The sequence below is a fragment of the Lactuca serriola genome, chromosome 3 (genome assembly GCF_051521515.1).
Source record: "Lactuca serriola cultivar US96UC23 chromosome 3, Lser_US96UC23_V15, whole genome shotgun sequence".
Taxonomy (NCBI): Eukaryota; Viridiplantae; Streptophyta; class Magnoliopsida; order Asterales; family Asteraceae; genus Lactuca; species Lactuca serriola.
The window spans coordinates 306,783,081-306,805,734 of NC_136410.1; the positions used below are offsets into that span (position 1 = coordinate 306,783,081).

General features: G+C 39.6%; 2 protein-coding genes across 2 annotated transcripts; one reads left to right on the forward strand and one right to left on the reverse strand.

The window, feature by feature from the left end:
• Positions 1–1,530: 1,530 nt before the first annotated feature.
• On the forward strand, positions 1,531–4,859 carry LOC145094149 (protein trichome birefringence-like 24). The gene is made up of 3 exons (XM_079032438.1): positions 1,531–1,942; positions 3,241–3,524; positions 3,880–4,859. The coding sequence occupies exons 1-3, from the start codon at positions 1,558–1,560 to the stop codon at positions 4,648–4,650; spliced, it is 1,440 nt and encodes a 479-aa protein (XP_078888564.1). The 5' UTR covers positions 1,531–1,557; the 3' UTR covers positions 4,651–4,859.
• Positions 4,860–5,793: 934 nt separating this feature from the next.
• Positions 5,794–6,676, reverse strand: SDH8 (succinate dehydrogenase subunit). The gene is made up of 2 exons (XM_079032439.1): positions 6,476–6,676; positions 5,794–5,985 (listed from the first exon to the last, which is right to left on the reverse strand). Exons 1-2 carry the CDS (start codon positions 6,569–6,571, stop codon positions 5,944–5,946), a joined length of 138 nt encoding a protein of 45 aa, XP_078888565.1. The 5' UTR covers positions 6,572–6,676; the 3' UTR covers positions 5,794–5,943.
• Between the last annotated feature and the right edge of the window lie 15,978 nt (positions 6,677–22,654).

The window sequence follows — 22,654 nt, forward strand, 5'->3', positions numbered from 1 at the left end:
CTATGTCCCAAGAACATTAAACATCTTAGATCTAGGAAATGGTGGTGATTTGGAGACCTTGTTTGAAGTTTAGGTTTTATTGCATCTTTTGACCTAAATATGGGAAAGGACATGCATAGGGTCCCTAAAATGCTTCTAGAAGTTTTAGATTGAATATTTCATGGATTAAGTGTTTAGTGGTTTAGTCTCATGCATTAAGTTGCCTTTTTGGATTGGAGATTTCATGGATTAACCCATAGGGCGTGTTGTTTGCCCACTAAGACTTCGGGTAGTCTCCAAGGTTGTTGATAAACTCATAGTTGTTTACTTTGTGTTGTGTTGTATGTGTATTTTGGGGAACTCACTAAGCTCCGTGCTTACAGTTGTTGATTAAATGTGTTTCACGTACCTCTGAGGATCGCGGGAATGTGAAAGCTTGATTGTACACATTCATCTGTAGTTATGATTCCATATATTTTAGGACACTCTATATTTTGATGATGATTTGTATTTGACATGTGCGATTTTCTTGAAATGTTTTTTATGAACAATATTTTTATATGAATTTAAAAATAAAAAATTTGGTTTGAAAATTTGGATGTTACAAATATTTTACAAGAAAATTTTTATGGGCCTCATTTTGATTTTCGCAGAAGGCCTTCAAAATATTAAGGTCGTGCCAAAGATTAATGTTAGGAAGAAGAAATGAGGTGAACTGATATGAAAGGATTGAATTGATGATCCACTTTTGGAGAGTTTGAAAAGTTTCACTTAACCCTTTTATATTGTTTTGACTTTGATTGGGACTGTTTTGTTCGGGGGCGGAGCTTCAACATTTGATTTGGGGGGCCGGAAGTATAATATCTATAAAAATCGGTGAATAGGGGGGGCCATGGCTAAAATTTTCTATTTTTGGGCCGAATATGTACAAAATTAAAGTAGAGGGATTATATGTAACAAAAAAATCGCCCCCCCCCCCCCCCCCATAAAGCTCCGCCTGTGGTTTTGTTTTTGCTTTGATTGTTTTTTCTTTAGCATTCTTATTAGTTTTTTCTATAAAATTTTACCAGCCCTTAAAAAAAATATTATTATCTACTTAAATGAGATAAGATCATGGGAATCAAATTCACCTAATCACCTTAATGAATACAAAAAATGTGAGATGCGTTGTATCCAAACTCGATATAACGAGCCTTCTATTAATAGTAGGAGAATTTCAACTACTTGATCGTCATAGCTACCGCATATATGACTTTAAGAATCATACCATCTCCGAGGACGTTGATATCAAGGAAGGGGTCGACCGCCTATGACTTACAACCATGATATGATAACAAATTATTCATATAATAAACATATATCACATTAAAATTAGCAATATTTTACAATCTAATACAACTTATATTTGAAAAAAAAAAAAAAAAAAAGATAAATTACTAAAATTTAACAATGTATTTTTAGCAAATAGCAATCATTTTGCTATCGCTAGTTTAAGACCGAAGTTAAGTTCATACCCTACACCGGTCCACTCCATGTTAAATGCCACAATTACTAAAGTCCAACCACACAAAATAAAATATGCCCCACAACACACACAAGTTCACTAACAAAAACCATCATTTTCCTTTCTTTCTCAATTCATCTATTTCTACTACATACAAAAGGCGGTGGGATTTATATGGTTTACACAGAGATCTCGCCGGAGATTCTGACAAGATGAAGGAAATGAGTTATGACATGAACAATTCCTCAAGTCCGGTGAAGCACAAGCAAATGAAGATGTTTGTTAAGATCGTTGTTGGTTTGATTCTGATGGGTTTTGCTTATCGACTCTATTTCTCAACTTATGTTCAGATTCCACATGTGATTGTGGTTTTTGGCGATGGATACAGATCGACGTCAACGCCGTCGGTGGTGGAGTCTAATTTCACACTTTCCGGTCAAGTTCCGGTGAATGATACTAGTACGTGTCTAGTTCCCTTGCTTTACACGCATGAATATCATAATTTTTTAATTTTAGTTTGCAAATAAAAATATTGCTTTTTTTTTTTCCTTTTAAAGTGCTAAAAATAACTATAATTTGTAAGAGATGGCAAATGCTCATGTTTAATAATATCTGGTTACAATGATTTTCATTAAAACTAATAATTTTTAAACCCGTGCTACTACTTGGGTATGTGGGGCTGCATCTTCTTCATTGTTTAAAAATAGCACATTATAAACTGAAATTACAAAATATATTTTTTGAATCAAGTATATTTTTGTAAATCAAATGATTTAGTGAAAGTATAAAACATATGTATTTGAGGGGCTATTTGGATGTCCTTTGTAAATCAAATAATCAATGTTGTAGATAATTAGTTGATTATTCTAAGGGTATCTTCAAATTCACTTAATAAAGGGTAAAATATAGTAATTGTTCTCCAATCGATATTTTTCCACTCTATAAATTCTCCCTAATAAATAAAACACTTTTTGGCACATATCACACTCTTATTGATTTGTCCACATGTCATTTTGTGGTTATTTTCAATTAATTTTTTTTATATGACATTTTGTGTTTTTTTTTCATTTTATTAATTTCCACGTAATATTTAAATGTAATAATAAATACATATCAATTTCATTAATTGACTTCTTTCTAATTTCAAATTTTCTAAATTAAAGTTTCATTAGTTTTCTTTATTTATTTATCTAAATTATTTGTTTAATTTAAAAGAAAACCAAACAATTTAATTTTAATAATTCAATATTTTTTATTTTTTTCTTATAAATTCAAACTTTTCAAATTTTTAAAATTTCATAATTTTTTTCTCTAAAGTGAACTCATATAATACATGGGTCTTACACCTAGTAAAGCTATAAATGATATTACTTCAAATCTAAAACAATACTAGTCATTTACACTAAATAGTTATATTAGTTTACAATAAAATAACTAGAATGTGGGTTTCACTTGTTACACTTCAAGTTTGAATTTGTATATATCTAGTTTATTTAACTTGTTTTAGTTAAATTTTTAGTTATTTAGTTTATATACTTTGAAGTAATTTTAATTATATTATATATGATAATTGTATCAAATGCATTTAAAAATTTAATAAGTTTTAATAAATATCACATGATGATACACTTAATAGATAGAGCTTCAAATTAACAAAAATATTTTTGACAAATTTGTAAAAACATTGTAAATTGAAGGGTATTTATGAAAATCTAAAATAGATGGAGAAAAATAATACACTTGGAATATTTGTGTAGGTTCACAAAAGTGCGATATTTTCACCGGCAAATGGGTTGAAGATCTCACTGGCCCACGATACACCAACAACAGCTGCAACACGATCGAACATCATCAAAATTGTATGAAAAACGGCCGCCCAGATATGGATTACATCTACTGGAGGTGGAAGCCACGTAATTGCAATTTACCCATTTTCGACCCAAAAATATTTCTTAATTTCATGAGACAAAAATCAATGGCATTCATCGGTGATTCAATCTCTCGCAACCATGTGCAATCGCTTCTATGCATTCTTTCTCAGGTATAACATGACTGACTTTGGCTAAAACTGATAGGTAAAATAATTGAATGAGTAATAATGTATGTCTACAGTTGTAGAGTTAAATAATGATTATTTTATTCTAAAATGAACTTATAATATAAATTTATTTTAATAACTAAATTGAGGATAAGTTGGAAGAAGAAAAAAAAAAAAGACAAAATATGTAAAGGGTTGATCTTAAGTTTTACCAATTAAGTTATTCTATCAAATATTAAGCAAAAATAAATGAACATGTATAGTCGTCTAGATGAAGTGTTTGACCCATTAAACTCATTAACTAAAAAAGAAAAAACACGATAATAATGACAATAGAACAAAAATTATATTTTTGCAGGTAGAAAAGCCAGTGGAGGTGTACCATGATGAGGAATACCGAACACGCAGATGGTTTTTCGAATCACATAAGTTTACACTTTCGGTGATTTGGTCGCCTTTTTTAATCGAATCCAAAATCTTCGAGGACAATGATGGCCATGCCTCAAGTGCTGTACAAGCCCGACTTGATGAGCCGGACCCTGAATGGGCCAACGAGTTTCATAACTTTGACTATATTGAGATCGGTGCAGGGAAATGGTTTTTGAAGACGACATTCTACTTTGAGAACAGTGAGATTATCGGGTGTCATAATTGTAAAAAAGAGAGTGTACCCGAGCTAGGGTTTTATTACGCGTATCGTAAAGCTTTACAGACCACTCTCGATTTTATTACAAAATCGGATCATAAAGTTTACACATTGTTTCGGACCACCACACCGGATCATTTTGAGAATGGGGAGTGGAACACAGGCGGGTATTGTAACAGGACGGGCCCGTTTAAAGAAGGTGATATAGAATTGAGAGATATTGATATGGTAATGAGAGGGATTGAATTGGAAGAATTTGAGAAGGCAGTTCGGGTTATGGACGGGTCAAGAGATGGGTCGATTTTGAAGCTTTTTGATACGACCCGTTTATCTTTGCTGAGGCCCGATGGGCACCCGGGTCCTTACCGGGCTTTCCATCCGGATACAAATGGTGAAGTTCAAAATGATTGTTTGCATTGGTGCTTGCCCGGCCCAATAGACTCATGGAATGATTTACTTATGAACATGTTGCTTAGAGGTTAAAGACAATAGCGAGGTCTAATCCATGGTTTTGATTTGGATAAAACCAGAATGTCTTCGTTGTTGAAGATGAAGGTATATAACGGTTTATATAGTAGTTGACTATGGTTTCCTATGTTCGTTTGTTGGTGAGGTTATAAATTTATAATACAAGCGGGGCTACTTATGCTTGACTTCAAATTAGTTTATTTAATTCGAGTTCACTTCATCAATTAACGTTACAATACGTGTGAAGATCATTTACCAAATGCATGATGCGTAATGATCAGATTTTATGTATTAATAAATGTTTTTTTCCTACGATTTTCTTAAACAATAATGGAATTTATCAAAAAAAAAAAAAAGTATGAAGGATATCATAACTATTCATAAGAAAGTTGTCACGTATTTGGTTCAGTGAAAATAAAAATAGAATGAAATTCAACAGTAAGATTTAAAGTATTTCAAATTTTTATTTATAATTTTATTTACATATTGCAATGCCTCCGCTTGACTCGAAGGCGAACAATGTTGTTAAAACCATGTTCATAATCTTACAATCCCATCTTGATAACTCGATTCCAATTTTACTTAGAAAAACGATAAAATCATGTTATCAGATCATTACCATTTTTTTTAAATTCAAATATTTTATCTTGTACTAACTAAGTGGAACAAATATGAACTCTAGAAAAAACTCATTTTGAATTATTTATTGTTAAATGATATATTTAAGATGTAGTTTTTCATGTTTTAAACTATTTATTGTTAAATTGATAGTTAACTAATTGATAAAAATATATTTTTATGCTTTAAGTTATTCAATCTAATAATCACAATCTTGCAAAGCATAAAACAATTTTACATAACATCCAAAAATTCCCGATCTTCACAACCTTAATTTCTAAGATAAAGACAATGTTAGAGCTATGATTATATGTTAAGACAATAGTAAAGTTGTTTCATATGATGCTTTGCAACTTTGGGTGTAAAATTCTATAGATATGGAATTTGAAAGATTCCAGCAAAACTAAATTCCATCCATTTAGCAACCAAACACATCATGGAATTGAGAAATCAGAATAAGTGAAACCAAACATACCCTAATACTTTGATTATGAAACGGGAAAAGCAAAAAATGAAATTAAGCATGCATGAACTCATATATGCAGCCCACAAAGAGTTATCAAAATTTATTCATGAAAAAGAGTCGGATTTTGAGAACACATGTGCAAATTAAGAACCAAAATAAACATTCAACAAGAGGAAGCATAGCATCATTTTAAAGGATGTGAATTCACCTCTCAACATCTTCTTCTACTTGCCTTGCTTCTTTTCTGGTGGCTTAGCAAAGGGATCCTGCATATGCAGAAAATATAGAAAGTGTAAGAAATGGGTATACATCAGCAATAATCTGTTTAAAACTTTAAATGCGTATCCCAACACCCCCTTCTACATTGAGAAACTGGTTCTTCCATTTAAACCTAGAACTTCCCAATGCAAATTCATACGGACATGTTAAAAATCGAATCTTGGAAGTTGCTAATTAATTCATTTCGGATCCAAAACCTAAGGTGAAGGAGAGTATAATCATGGATTTCCATCATAAAGAAAAGTTTACAATCACAATGTCTCTGAACCGGTCGGCATCAAAAAACCTAGGTTTAAGGTAAAACGAATCAACAACATTTCTTATCGAGATTTCAAATTGAAATCAAGTAAAATCCGAACAGATTAACGTGATTCAGATACCACAAATTTTGAGAAATCAACGACATGCGATAATTGGTATAAAAATCAAGGGTTTGAAGTAGTCATTTGATAGGAGAAGAGATTTACGATTACTTACTTGTTTGAAGATAAAATTTAGGGCAAGAGCAGCGCCTGCAACGCCGCCAACCAAAACAGCTGGACCCGTTATCAAACTCCATTTCCTGTAAATCATTCTTCTTCCTCTTCCTCTTTCTTCCTCCTCTTCGGCTTACTCAAACAAACAAAGGATCCTGATTTTCCCAATTTCCGATCACTGCGTATTTGTCCGAAGGTGGGCTTAAGCATAAATTGACAAAATAAACGGAGTCCGATCAGATGGGCTTTTGGCGATTTACAATCTGGCCCAAATCGGTGGGAGGAGTCGAGGAGATATAAGCATATTAAAGGGGTGTTTGAATAAGGAAAAAATATATTGTTTATTGTTTATTGCTTAATCCCACAGCAATAAGCAAATTTAAGTGTTTGAATATGAGTCTTTAAAAATCAGTTTATTGCGGTATGAATAAGCTAAATAAGTTGATTTTAATAAGCAAGATGGGGAATGCTTATTGTTTATTGTTTATTGTTTATTGTTTATTGGTCATTTTACTCATATAAGCTATTTTGTTTGTCAAACATTTAAGATGCTTATTGTTTATTGTTTATTCTCACCGCAATAAGTTAATCCAAACACATTTTAAAAAAATGTTTATTCCCACCGCAATAAGCAAATAAGCAATAAGCTAATAAACTAAAAACTATTTATCCAAACACCCTCTAAATACTTATTTGTATTCCTTTTATGGATAATCATAAAAATGATAAAAATTGTTGGTTTGTGGAACACAGGTAAATGAGTAAATGACCACGACACCGCTTCGGATTTTAGACATATATATACATTGTGGTAGGTGATAATATGATATTTCAATTTCTAATTTTTTTTAGAAACAATGATTAATATTAAAAACCCCACAACTAATAAGTGTTAGAAATCGATGATGAACAAATTGTTTGGATTCTCTGAAAGTTGTGATTTACTATCAAAATGAAGTATTTCGATGGTACAGATCGAACACTCGATTGGATGAAACTCAAAGATTACGGAATCAGAGAATGTATCTGAAAATGTTCTTAAAAGAGTGTATCAGAGAATGATCAAAAAACGGCTATATGATTCTTTGTGACATCCCCAATTTCACGGCCAGAAAAGACCGATTTTTGTATGCTTTGTTTTATAAATCAGAGTATTCGTTTAAAGAAAACGATTGCAGAATTTGTTTCCAAAGCAAGATATGATAATAATTTAACAAAATATTTCTCAAAGAGAATGTATTTTCATTTAATAATAAAACATCGGGATGTCATGTTTCGATACAGACATATAAGCATAAACAGAACTTACATTTAATTACACCAATGATTTATATCTCCTATAAATCTCTCTGTGAAATATGTCTTCATATCGATACCTGTGATACAAAGAAAACTGAGTGGGTCAGGCTTGGGAGCCTGGTGAGCATATAGGGTTTTCATCCCACAATGTTATATCATATATTTATAAATATAGAACATTCAAACTTGTACATTTTCACCATATAAAGGCAACTCTTATCCCACCCCATCGATCCTCACAACAACACGATCTAAACTCTCGTATCTAAAATTTTCCTCTTTACCTGATCCCTACTCACGGATCTAAAACTAACCTTTTCACCCGATCCATACTCACGGATCTAAAACTAACCTTTTCCCCTGATCCATACTCACGGATCTAAAACTACCTGATCCATACTCACGGATCTAAAACTAACCTCTTGATCTGATCCATACTCCCGGATCAATAATTGTACCCATTCCATACTCCTAGAATACGGACAATTAACTATACCCTAATCCTGATCTGATCCATACTCCCGGATCTATAACTGTGCCCAACCCATACTCCCGGACTAGGGACAATTAACTTAATCTTAATTCATATATGATCCATACTCTCGGATCTATAATTGTGACCAATCCATACTCCCGGACTAGGGACAATTAACTTAGTCTTAATCCATACTCCCGGACTAATAGCAACTTTATCTCTTTACTTGATCCATACTCTCGGATCTAAAACTAACCTCTTGGTCTGATCCATACTCACAGATCTAAAACTAGCCTCTTGATCTGATTCCTACTCACGGATCTAAACTAATCTCTTGATCTGATCCATACTCACGGATCTCATCTACCTATGTCCTACCCAACATATTTGTAGTTACAAAATACATATACAGTTTAACTCATTAAAACCTATATAGTTTATCCATTCCACCAACATCTCAAATAAACAACAATATATAAACACATAGCACGTATTTCATAGCAAATACTTAATATCTATGTGTTAGAAGAAAGTGACCACACACTCACTCGTATAAACATCTTTATATTATACACATAACACGTATTTCATAACAAATACTTAATATTTATGTGTTAGAAGAAAGTGACCACACACTCACTCATATAAACATTTTTATATTATACACATAACACGTATTTCATAGCAAATACTTAATATTTATGTGTTAGAAGAAAGTGACCACACACTCACTTAATTAGAAGATGATCGGACAGCACTACGACTTGTAGAAGTAGTATTTTTCGGTGAAACCGGGATCACTTCACACACCGGGTTTCTCGCAGGCAGAGCTTCGGCTCGGAAACTCTTTTCTTCTCGGGATCTTCGGGCTTCAGGACTTGCTTCGGGTCTCGGGGTGATACCGGGACTTTGGGGGGGTTAAAATTGCACGTAAAACGATGTAATATGGGAGAGAGATGAGAGAATGAGCAACCAAACTCGGCTGGCCCTTCAAATCTATTTATAGGGCAAAATCTGCCCTTGCCATGTCGTGGTACCTTTTTCCACGTCGTGGGCTTGGTTGTCACTGCATGCGTCATCTCAAGTTGCATCTGGAGGACTCCCGGAGGTGTCAGAAGATGTGACATCCCCAAAATCTCAGCCAGAAAAGACCGATTTTCATTTATGCTTTTAAATAATTTCAGAGTAAATCCTTTTGATTTGAAAGAGTTGCGGAATTTGTTCCCAAAACAAAACATGATAAAATAACATTTATCAAAGCATTTCATCAAGAGATGCATTTCATTATATAATCAAAACTCGGGATGTCATGTTCCGATACAGACCATAAAGCATAAACGATAAACATTACAAGTCATTCAACAAATATATACATATATAGACTTGTAAACAAAACAACAAGATGATCCATCCATCTTACGCCCTTGTGCCACTTCCTGTAATACAAATAAAACTAAGTGGGTCAGGCTTGGGAGCCTGGTGAGCATATAGGGTTTTCAACCCACAATAAATAAGTTATATTTAATTTCACCAACCAATCACTATCCCGATTACCCATTCCCGTTATCCTCACTTTGCGTCCCTAAAACAACATCTATCTCAAGGGACCTAATCTAGGATTTTCATCGGGACGGACATCACTGCGAATGGGTTTCCTCAACAATAGATATCCTAAAGGCAACCATGAGGGGGATAGAGTACATCGGTGAACACATCGTTCACAACACCTACAGGTTATGAACCTGCTAGCGTTCCACTGGACTATCTAGAAAGAGTCCGTGGTCGTTATCCATACTCCGCTGAATAACTAGATCAACAACAACAACAACATCGAGGCCTCTCATCTGTTTATTACACACCAACTATCTATCCATGTTCTACCCAACATATTAGTAGATAAAAATATATATTTTCATACGTAGTTTAAAACCTGTATATCATTTTCATTCAATATATATTCCACATAACAGAAGAGGCATACCACATAACACATATTCCATAGAAAACAATTCAGATCTATGAGATAGAATAAAGTGAATATCCATTCACGCGTACAATCACAAAATATACACATAACAAGTATATCATATAAAATACTTCATAGTTACTCGTTAGAAGAAAGTAACTATACCCTCACACATATAAACCACAATTTACTTAATACACTCAAACCGCACTTGTATTATTATCGTGTTTATGAAAGGTAGTATACACTCACATGATCAGAAGACGATCGGACAGCACTACGACTTGCAGAAGTAGTAATCCACAGCAGATCTGGAAGATCTCCTCAAAAATCGAACTTCTCGCGGGCAGAGCTTCGGCTCGGGAACCGCACTTCTCGGGATCTTCGGGATCTCGGGACTTTCCTCGGGGCTAGAGTATGATACCGGGGCTTTGGGGTATAAAAATGCAGAGCTTCGGCACAAAGATGAGAAGAAATGAGCAAATAAACCCTGAACCCTCGCATCCTATTTATAGTGAAAATATCTGATGTACTCGCCGAGTAGGGGACACCTACTCGCCGAGTTGGTCCATACTCGCCGAGTAGGGGACACCTACTCGCCGAGTTGGTCCATGTGGCGGCTTTCTGGTGGTGCCACGTGTCAAATTTTGGGTGGTGCCACGTCACCCCTATCGCGTGTTAGCCTTCGAACTTAGAAAAATCATAACTCTCGCATACGAGCTCCGTTTTTGACGTTCTTTATATCCACGCGTAGGTAAAATCAAGATCTACAACTTTCGTTTAGACTCCGTCGGCTAAATCTTGACCGATCTCTAATTTAACAGTAGGAGGCGTTTAGACTGTTAAATGACCGCGAAGAATTCGTAACTCCTTCATACGAACTCCGTTTTCGTCCATATTTTTATCGTTGAGTTCCTATTAATGAGACCTTCAACTCTCATTTAGGTCGCGTAAGCCAAAAACCGCTCGAACTAAAATTCGAGTTTCGGGCCGTGCACTGCTAAGCCGAATCTTAGAAAAATCATAACTTCCTCATACGAAGTCAGATTTGGGCGTTCTTTTTATCGACGCTCTTATCTTAAAATATTCTACAAATTTTGTTTAGATTGATAAGGCTAAATCTCGCTCTATCTTAAATTCACTATTTACGCTTCCCGGTGCCGTGCCGGTTTTGCCGTAAAACTTCGACAGGTCATAACTTCTTCGTTATGACTCGGATTTCGGCATTCTTTATATCTTCGGAATCCTTGTTTCGACCAATACAACTTTATCCAATGATATCAAGTTTATTTTAAACTTAAATTTCGATGCTTATTTTTATTCTTAATTAATCAAACCACATAATTAAGCAATTAAGCACAAAACACATAATACTCAAATAATACATTATTATTATTTCAAATTGGGTTACAAAGGTTAACCTAGACTATTACATTGCTAAAAATGGCAAGCCCGGAAACACAGGCGTTACAGAAGACTTGCCATGTCGTGGTATCTGACAGTTTTGGGGTTTCGCGCCCCGAATTTCAGAAATTCATAACTTTCGCATACGAACTCCGTTTTCGACGTTCTTTATATCGACGCGTAGGTGAAATTATGCTCTACAACTCTCGTTTAGACTCCATTGGCTAAATTTGACTTTATTTTTAATATATTATAAATATATTACTTATATATTATCTTTAGTAGGCCGGGACAGGAAAACTCTGTTCGAAATTCATAACTCCTTCATCTGAACTCTGTTTTTGTCTGTCTTTTTATCGTTGGACTACTATCGAAGACATCTTCGACTCTCTCTTAGATCACTAAGGATAGATATCTATCTACCTTAAATTCACTATTTACGTCGTGCTGGGTCGTGTCGGTTCTGTCGTGAAACTTCGACAGGTCATAACTTCTTCGTTATAACTCAGATTTTGGCATTCTTTATATGCACGGAAACCTTGTGACATATACTACAACTTGGTTAAGATTAATTCTTCTAAATAATCTTCCATCAAAAATTCATTTTTGATGCTTATCGTCTCTAAATTGACTAGCCCTGATCTACGGGCGTTATAATTATCTTCCCCTTAGGATGATTACGTCCCGAAATCATCAACGAAATAGGGCTTGTATAATGATTCCATACGTCATCCTTCCATCCTAAGTGATCATCGTGATGCTCAATCTTGCACCTGCTCTTCGTACTATGTTCGACTTTCAATCGTAACCTTCGAGTTACAAATTAAATCCTTATTGAGGACTCCTTCTTCTTCTTAGGATAAATACTTTCCTTTATCTATTGTAACAGACCGATGGGTCGTGCTCTAATGACCTTTCATTGTATGATGCAACGCTTAGACTCAAGTCTCTTAGAGTCAAATTCCAGAATGGAATATACCTTCCTTCATATTCTAATGTAATATAATCACATTTTTAACATGTAGCATGCCTAACTACAAAATCTTTTTTTTAACGAGCGCGATACTATCAATCGCATTGATTTCAATCTTCTGACTTGAGTCAGATGCTACCTCGAACTTGGTTCTATGAACCACGTAACAAACTCCTCGTAGTCGGACTTAATTTGATATGACCACTAGGGTCGGAATAACAACCATCTTACTAGTCACTACCGAAACAAGGGTAATGACACACTTGAACAAAACGGAATCAATTACTAGCTTCTTGGTAACCTTGTGACTTTCCCTGATCCAAGTGTGAGTCATGTGCTTCCGGTAGTATATGCATCTACTACCTTTCACACCTACTCATACTCGTCCCAAGTATTGTCCCGCAGTCGACCATTTCACCATACAAGAAAATCACAAAACGATTTAACACATACGAATGTGTCCAAATAACCATAAACATTTTCCCTAGACTTTACTAGGACTTCTTCATTGCTCAATCTTCAATCATCAACTCTACTTCAAATCGATTGGTGATGGAAATACCAGGCGATGAGACAACTTTGAGAATTTCATCAATCGTTCCATCATCCTGCCAATCGAAGGTGTACTTCAGACGTATCATACTCCTCTAAACGTACTATTATTTCATCAGACATAAAATAAAGGCATGACACCACTCTTACGATATCTTCCGATAGGTGTCATTCACTATCATAAGCCTTTCATTTCCTCCATCTACTCAATTCTCTACGAGTCTTCACCATAACGTTTTGTACATCCAAGCAGACGTTCAGTGTACTGGGCGAGAATTTAAGATAAGAAAGCTTTATTTACGATAGACGTATAAATCTCCTTATCACTCCGAAACGTTTACATGCTAGTTCTAATACCGTAGTTGTACGCTTAGAATCCTACACACATAAGGTTTCCAGATCCGGTCGACAACAGACCATAGATCCGAACAAATAATAGCATCAATATAGCTATCACACAAAACATTTAGCACATAAAAGCATTCTTAGGCATCATTCCTAAAATAAACTAGTGCTTGTGTTAATTTAGGTGTACTACCTAACATATTTTAGACACACTCCTCACAATCATTACTTAGCATTCTAAGTTTAAGTCTAGAAATTTCCTACAATTTCCTAGTTCACTTAAACTAATGCTCTGATACCAACTGTGACATCCCCAATTTCACGGCCAGAAAAGACCGATTTGTTTATGCTTCGCTTTATAAATCAGAGTATTCGTTTAAAGAAAACGGTTGCGGAATTTGTTCCCAAAACAAGATATGATAATAACTTATCAAAACATTTCTCAAAGAGAATGTATTTTCATTTAATAATAAAACCTCGAGATGTCATGTTCCGATACAGACATATAAGCATAAACAGAACTTAAATTTAATTACACTAATGATTTATATCTCCTTTAAATCTCTCTGTGAAATATGTCTTCATATCGATACCTGTGATACAAAGAAAACTGAGTGGGTCAGGCTTGGGAGCCTGGTGAGCATATAGGGTTTTCATCCTACCATGTTATATCATATATTTATAAATATAGAACATTCAAACTTGTACATTTTCACCATATAAAGGCAACTCTTATCCCACCCCATCGATCCTCACAACAACACGATCTAAACTCTCGTATCTAAAATTTTCCTCTTTACCTGATCCCTACTCACGGATCTAAAACTAACTTTTTCACCCGATCCATACTCACGGATCTAAAACTAACCTTTTCCCCTGATCCATACTCACGGATCTAAAACTACCTTTTCACCTGATCCATACTCACGGATCTAAAACTACCTGATCCATACTCACGGATCTAAAACTAACCTCCTGATCTGATCCATACTCCCGAATCAATAATTGTACCCATTCCATACTCCTGGAATAGGTACAATTAACTATACCCTAATCCTGATCTGATCCATACTCCCGGATCTATAATTGTGCCCAACCCATACTCCCGGACTAGGGACAATTAACTTAATCTTAATCCATATCTGATCCATACTCCTGGATCTATAATTGTGACCAATCCATACTCCCGGACTAGGGACAATTAACTTAGTATTAATCCATACTCCCAGACTAATAGCAAGTTTATCTCTTTACTTGATCCATACTCTCGGATCTAAAACTAACCTCTTGGTCTGATCCATACTCACGGATCTAAAACTAGCCTCTTGATCTGATTCCTACTCACGGATCTAAACTAATCTCTTGATCTGATCCATACTCACGGATCTCATCTACCCATGTCCTACCCAACATATTTGTAGTTACAAAATACATATACAGTTTAACTCATTAAAACCTATATAGTTTATCCATTCCACCAACATCTCAAATAAACAACAATATATAAGCACATAGCACGTATTTCATAGCAAATACTTAATATTTATGTGTTAGAAGAAAGTTCCTTCGAATCCTGATCAATCCTTAAGGCCACCCGTCAAGTTTCCTCCCTGCAACTCGACGGGTACACACTGTAACACCAAAAATTTAAAAATAATTTTTCGCATTTAATAAAGACAACTTCATCTAATATTCATAAAAACATCATTGTTTGTAATTCATTTCATAAAATATATAAAATCCCCAAGATCACATAATATAAAAATCCCGCGTGTGTGCACTGATCAGGCCGGCGCCTTCCCGCGATCCTCACTAGTACCTGAAACAAATAACACCAACACTGTAAGCATAAAGCTTAGTGAGTTCCCCAAAATACCATAATAAACATATTAGCCACTCGAGGCTATAACTCTGTGGGTCCGTGCACCCATACTCTGTGAACCCTCAGGCTCTAACTCTGTAAACAAGCATAGCATAAATCACATAGAAGAATGCAGTGCAACACATAACATACATAGCATACAAATACTCTATCACATAACTCTGGTTACCTACTCAAGGTAAAGTATAGTGAGAAGACTCACCTCGCGTGTCTCGATATCTCACAACCTGGGAATCCCTCGTGCCCGATTCTCCGAGCTCTAATCCTCCTATAACATCATAACATCCCTAGTTAACACTTTATATCTCTAATGTTGACTATCCCTAAGAAGTCAACACAGGTCCACTCTGGTCAACGGTCAACGGTCAACTTTGACCGGACTCGGCGAGTGCTAGGGCGACTCGGCGAGTCTACACGTTCTCCCAATTCACTAAGACTCCCTTTCTACTCGTCGAGTACCCCCTTGACTCGACGAGTTCCTCCTGAAAGAATCGCGGGGCCACCCCGACTCAACTCGCCGAGTCTGAAGAACAACTCGGCGAGTCCCAGTTAATCTTCAAGCTACTCGCCGAGTCTGTTCATCGGACTCGGCGAGTCCATGCCATGCAACCGCTCAAACTGCTTCCTAAGGTCAGATCTGCTCCGACAATTCACAGGTCTGGCCTTCCTAAACTGGTTCATCACGTAAAGCCCTCATTTCGGTGTTCATAACACACCCCAAGACTCATAATTCACATTTTGACCTAAGGCATAAGGATTCCAATCCAAAACCTCCATTGATTCCCGAAATGCTCAGGCATGGGACATTCTGGACTTCTAAGGGTCCTAATACAGGGTTCCAATCGCTTGGGGGACTAAGGTAACACTCAATCTAGCCACAAAAGGGTTTAATAAACCCTAAATCCATATACACATCAACATGGAAGAGTGGAACTCGAAATCTTACCTGAATAACGTGCTCTGTGTCCCCAAATCCTCAGAGTGTGGCTTCTCTTGTTGTTCCCTTCACCAATCCTCCTTCTCCTTGCAAAATAACACTTAGAAGATCAATAATGGTCTTCTACCTTGCTCCAGATGTTCACAATCGAATTAAGGTTTCTCTCCAGGGACTAGGATGAACAATGACGGCCATAAGGCCCCTTATATGTGTCCCAAACCTGAACGGTTAGGGTTTTCGCTAAACAGTGCGGACTCGCCGAGTCCATATCCGGACTCGCCGAGTCCAGTCGCGAACCCGCGACCAGATCCGCGATCCTACTCGCGAGTCTGAGCTCCAACTCGCCGAGTCCCCTCTTAAAACACTCAAAAGTCATAAATATAACGATACCTGGAATTCCGGGCTGTTACAACTCTCCCCGACTAGGACTAGACTTCGCCCTCGAAGTCTCACTCTGAAAATAGCTCCGGATGCTGCTCCCGCATCTCACGCTCCGGCTCCCAGGTCATTTCCGATCCCTTCCGGTGCTGCCACTGAACTAACACCATAGGTATCTCCTTATTCCTCAAAACCTTGATCTTCCGATCTCTGATGGCCACTGGTCTCTCGGCATAATTCAGGCTCGCATCCACCTGAATGTCCTCTAATGGAACCACTGCCGACTCATCGGCTATACACTTTCTCAATTGCGACACATGAAAAGTGTCGTGGATCTGACTCAATTCCGCTGGCAACTCCAAACGGTAGGCCACCCGGCCTACCCTCGCAATCACACGAAAAGGCCCAATATACCGGGGCCCCAACTTGCCCCTCTTCCTGAATCGAATCACTCCTTTCCAAGGAGAGACCTTCAGGAGTACGAAGTCGCCGATCTGAAACTCAAGCTCGGACCGACGTCTGTCTGCATAACTTTTCTGTCGGCTCTGGGCGGTCAATAACCTCTGTCTAACCCGTTGAATCTGCTCTGTCGTCTGAAGCACGATCTCTGTACTGCCCATCACTCTCTGCCCCACCTCTCCCCAACAAATGGGGGTCCGACATCTCCTACCACACAACAGCTCAAAGGGTGGCATACCGATGCTCGAATGATGGTTGTTGTTGTAGGAAAACTCCGCCAAGGGCAAATACGCATCCCAGCTACCCCCAAAATCCAACACACACGCCCGAAGCATGTCCTCGAGCGTCTGAATCGTCCGCTCACTCTGACCGTCTGTCTGGGGATGATATGCGGTACTAAAATGCAATCTAGTACCCAACTCCTCATGAAATTTCTTCCAGAACCTAGAAGTGAAACGCACATCACGATCTGAAAAAATCGAGATCGGCACCCCATGCCGAGATACTACTTCTCTCACATACATCTCCGCCAATTTCTCTGCTGAAGAACTCTCACTAATGGCAAGGAAGTGAGCGCTCTTCGTCAATCTGTCTACAATCACCCAAATTGCATCAATTCCTCTGGCAGTCCTCGGCAATTTGGTGATGAAATCCATAGTGATCTGTTCCCACTTCCACTCGGGAACCTCCAATGGCTGCAACTTGCCATGGGGTCTCTGGTGCTCGGCCTTAACCCTACGGCAGGTTAAGCACCTCTCGACGAACCACGCGACGTCACTCTTCATGCAGGGCCACCAATATTCTCTCCTCAAATCCAAATACATCTTTGTAGCCCCGGGATGGATCGAGAATTTTGATCGATGTGCCTCCTCCATCAAAGTAGTACGCGTACCGCCCACAAACGGTACCCAAATCCGACCCTGAAACGTCATCAACCCTCGATCATCAGTAACGAACTCTGAGACCAAACCAACGACCCGTTCCCTCTTCTGCATCTCCGGTTGCATAGCCTCAGACTGTGCCCCACGAATGGCATCCAGTACTGGAGCTATCACGGTCAACCTCAAACATACATTTCGTAGTGGAGTGCTCTCCCCCTTACGGCTCAACGCATCTGCTACCACGTTAGCTTTGCCCGGGTGGTACAGGATCTCGCAATCATAATCCTTGACCACATCCAACCACCTCCTCTGACGCATGTTTAGGTTGGCTGGTCCATCAAGTACTTCAAACTCTTATGGTCAGTGTATATCGTGCAACGAACTCCATACAAGTAATGACGCCAAATCTTGAGGGCGAACACTACTGCCCCCAGCTCTAGATCATGCGTGGGGTATCTCGTCTCGTGAGGCTTCAGCTGCCTCGATGCATATGCTATTACATGCCCTCTTTGCATCAGCACTGCACCCAACCTCGAAATAGATGCATCACAATAAACTACAAAATCCTCCATCCCTTCCGGGAGAGCTAACACCGGGGCTTTGCACAATCTCTGGCGAAGTGTCTCAAAAGAGGTCTGCTGCTCGGGTCCCCATGAGAATACAACCCCCTTTCGGGTCAATCTAGTGAGTGGCACTGCAATTTTGGAGAAGTCCTTAATAAATCTCCGATAGTACCCTGCCAATCCAAGGAAACTCCTGATCTCAGAAGGTGACTTCGGCACCTCCCAACTCATCACCGCCTCAACCTTGGCCGGATCGACCAATATCCCTTCCTGATTAACAACATGTCCTAGGAATTGGACCTCCCGCAACCAAAAGTCACACTTGGAGAACTTCGCATAAAGCTTCTCCGATCTCAACACTCCAAGAACCTCCCTCAAATGTTCCTCATGCTGCTCTCTAGATCTCGAATACACCAAAATATCATCGATAAATACAATCACTGACCGATCCAACATCGGTCTACATACCCTGTTCATGAGATCCATGAATACAGCCGGGGCGTTGGTGAGCCCAAAAGGCATCACCACAAACTCATAATGCCCATATCGCGTCCTGAATGCTGTCTTCTGAACGTCCTCATCCCGCACTTTCACTTGATGATATCCCGACCTCAAGTCGATCTTGGAAAACCAAGATGCTCCCTGCAACTGATCAAATAAATCGTCGATCCTCGGTAATGGGTAACGGTTCTTGACCGTCAACTTGTTCAACTCCCGGTAATCAATGCACATCCGGTGTGAACCATCTTTCTTCTTAACAAACAGGATAGGCGCTCCCCACGGCGAGCTGCTCGGCCGGATGAATCCCTTCCCCAGCAACTCCTGAAGCTGCGAGGATAACTCTTGCATCTCTGGAGGTGCAAGACGATAAGGCACCTTAGCGATAGGCGCGGCTCCCGGAATCAAATCAATACCAAACTCCACCTGCCTCACAGGAGGTACTCCCGGCAGCTCCTCGGGAAAGACATCTGGAAATTCACGCACCACCGGTACCTCCTCAACTGAACTCGGTCTCTCGGAAGTCTCTCGCATATCCATCACATATGCCACAAAACCCTTACAGCCCTGCTGTAGACACTGCCTCGCCCTGGCGGCCGAACAAAAGGCTGATCCCGAACGCGTACCCTTGCCGTACACCGAAAGAACTCCCCCACTAGGGTCTCATATAGTCACCAGCTGACGCTCGCAGTCGATGACTGCACCGAATCGACTCAACCAGTCCATGCCCACAATGACACAGACATCACCCATCGCGATAGGAATCAGGTCAATCGGAAACTCAACCCCGAAAATCTCTAACACGCATCCCCGGAAGACCCCCGTGGCACAAATCACTCTATCATCAGCTATGGAAACTCTCAGAGGCCGAATCAATGCCTCACGACTAGCACTGATATGCTGACTAAAGGCCAGAGATACAAAAGACCGACTCGCACCCGAGTCAAATAACACTAAAGCAGGCACAGAATTCACAAGGAAGGTACCTACGCATAACCTAATATAAGCATAATATTTCAACATCAATATAAATATATGAAAGGAAACATACCAGCCACCACATCGGGCGCAGCGCGGACTTCCTCCGCAGTCAGCTGGAAGGCTCTCCCTCGAGCTCTCGGTGCCTCGATCTTCATAGGCCGACTCTCTGTAGCTCTGATGGCGGCAGGAGCAGATCCCTGAGGTGCTCCGCGCAGCTGCGGACACTCAGCCTTCCGGTGTCCAGTCTGGTTGCAGTGAAAGCACACTGCAAATCCCTTGGGGCAGTCCTTGGCCATGTGCCCCTCCTTGCCACATTTGTAGCAAGACCCCGCTCGGCAAACTCCGTCATGCCCCTTGCCGCACTTCCCGCAAGTGCGGCCCTTCTGGCTCCCTGGTCTGGGATCAGCAGGCTTGGCCCGCTTGGCGGCCGGCTGCGACTGTGCCGGTCGCCGATCCCTCCCCTGAGACTCCGCCTCCTCCCTGGTCTGAGTCTCAAGTTCGATCTCCCTCTTCCGGGCATTTGCCTGAAGCTCGGCAAATGTCCGGTACGAGGAGTTTGCAGCGAACTCCCGAATATCCCGCCTCAAAACACTCAAGTAGCGGCTCATACGTGCCTGCTCAGTGGGCACGTGCTCAGGGCAGAACATCGCCCTCTCGTGGAACATCCTCGTGATTGCTGTAACAGACTCAATACCCAGCTTGAAGGTCAGAAACTCTTGTGCTAAACGCTCCCTCTCCACCTGGGGAACGTACTCATCTCGAAACATAGTGGTGAACCTCTCCCAGGTCACCGCAGAAAGCTCGGCAGGTGTGTAATGCGCCGTTGCGAACTTCCACCAGTCCTTCGCTCCCAAGCGAAGCTGGTTCAGCGCGAATCGGACCTTCAAATGCTCAGGAGACGAGCAAGTGAAGAAGCACCCCTCAATATCAGATATCCACCTCATCGCTGCCATCGGACCCGGGGTCCCATCGAACTCTGGTGGTTTTGTGTTGCTGAATTCCCGGAATAGTAACGCGTCCCCACCCTGCGGCCTTGCAGCAGTCACCGCTGCGGTAGCCGCTGCAGCAGCAGCCTCAGTAAGAGCGGCATAACGCTCGTCGAACGTCTCGATCAGTGTGGTCTTTATGGACCCAAACATCTCTGGAATCTCGGCCCTGATGGCCGCAGCTACCTCCTCCTGGATGATCCGGCGGATATCCTCCTCACTGGTACCACTGCTCTCGGACGTGAAACGTGTCCTCACCATGATCTACCGCTGAAATACGACATACAATAAATTTAGAATTCCCACGAACACGCTCACACTCGTCAACTCTTTCCTCCTTGATTCTTGGCATTCCAAAGATTCTTACTTGGGCTGCACCCCGCTCCGGTGCTTCCAGTAGTACGGGCCCAATACTACTGTCCGCACCGCACCAGAATACACTCCAAGTCCTCCTCTTCGGATTCCAGGTCTCAAGTACTCTTATCATGCGTAGCCCACTCTCTAACATATCTATCATAAGTCCCTCGCTGCTACCTACTCACTCTCAAGCATCTCATAGCAGCTCACCTCTCCCTAGACTAAGGCATCACATATCAGGCCAATTTATTCCTAGTAGCAATGCCTAGCCTACTCTAGCATGCAGATACATCATATCAATATTAACATCACGTAATGTAAGGGTATTTTGGGAAATCACCGTTCGGGCGTGGGCTGATCGTACACACATCTCTTGCTCTGCGTCTTTAAAAAAAATCTTTTAATCTTTTGAAAATTACATCTCAACCCTCAGTTTGAGTCCAAATACGCCCGAAGGTGTACTCGAATCCCTCAAACCAAGGCTCTGATACCAAATTGTAACACCAAGAATTTAAAAATAATTTTTCGCATTTAATAAAGACAACTTCATCTAATATTCATAAAAACATCATTGTTTTGTAATTCATTTCATAAAATATATAAAATCCCCAAGATCACATAATATAAAAATCCCGCGTGTGTGCACTGATCAGGCCGGCGCCTTCCCGCGATCCTCACTAGTACCTGAAACAAATAACACCAACACTGTAAGCATAAAGCTTAGTGAGTTCCCCAAAATACCATAATAAACATATTAGCCACTCGAGGCTATAACTCTGTGGGTCCGTGCACCCATACTCTGTGAACCCTCAGGCTCTAACTCTGTAAACAAGCATAGCATAAATCACATAGAAGAATGCAGTGCAACACATAACATACATAGCATACAAATACTCTATCACATAACTCTGGTTACCTACTCAAGGTAAAGTATAGTGAGAAGACTCACCTCGCGTGTCTCGATATCTCACAACCTGGGAATCCCTCGTGCCCGATTCTCCGAGCTCTAATCCTCCTATAACATCATAACGTCCCTAGTTAACACTTTATATCTCTAATGTTGACTATCCCTAAGAAGTCAACACAGGTCCACTCTGGTCAACGGTCAACGGTCAACTTTGACCGGACTCGGCGAGTGCTAGGGCGACTCGGCGAGTCTACACGTTCTCCCAATTCTCTAAGACTCCCTTTCTACTCGTCGAGTACCCCCTTGACTCGACGAGTTCCTCCTGAAAGAATCGCGG

Bases quoted from the DNA above. Each gene is read 5' to 3' on its own strand.
- LOC145094149 (XM_079032438.1), top strand. From the start codon at position 1,558: ATGCCCCACAACACACACAAGTTCACTAACAAAAACCATCATTTTCCT. The intron at 1,943-3,240 runs GTACGTGTCTAG...ATATTTGTGTAG, and splicing joins AGTTCCGGTGAATGATACTA to GTTCACAAAAGTGCGATATT. The intron at 3,525-3,879 runs GTATAACATGAC...ATATTTTTGCAG, and splicing joins TTCTATGCATTCTTTCTCAG to GTAGAAAAGCCAGTGGAGGT.
- SDH8 (XM_079032439.1), bottom strand. From the start codon at position 6,571: ATGATTTACAGGAAATGGAGTTTGATAACGGGTCCAGCTGTTTTGGTT. The intron at 5,986-6,475 runs GTAAGTAATCGT...CTGCATATGCAG, and splicing joins TAAATTTTATCTTCAAACAA to GATCCCTTTGCTAAGCCACC.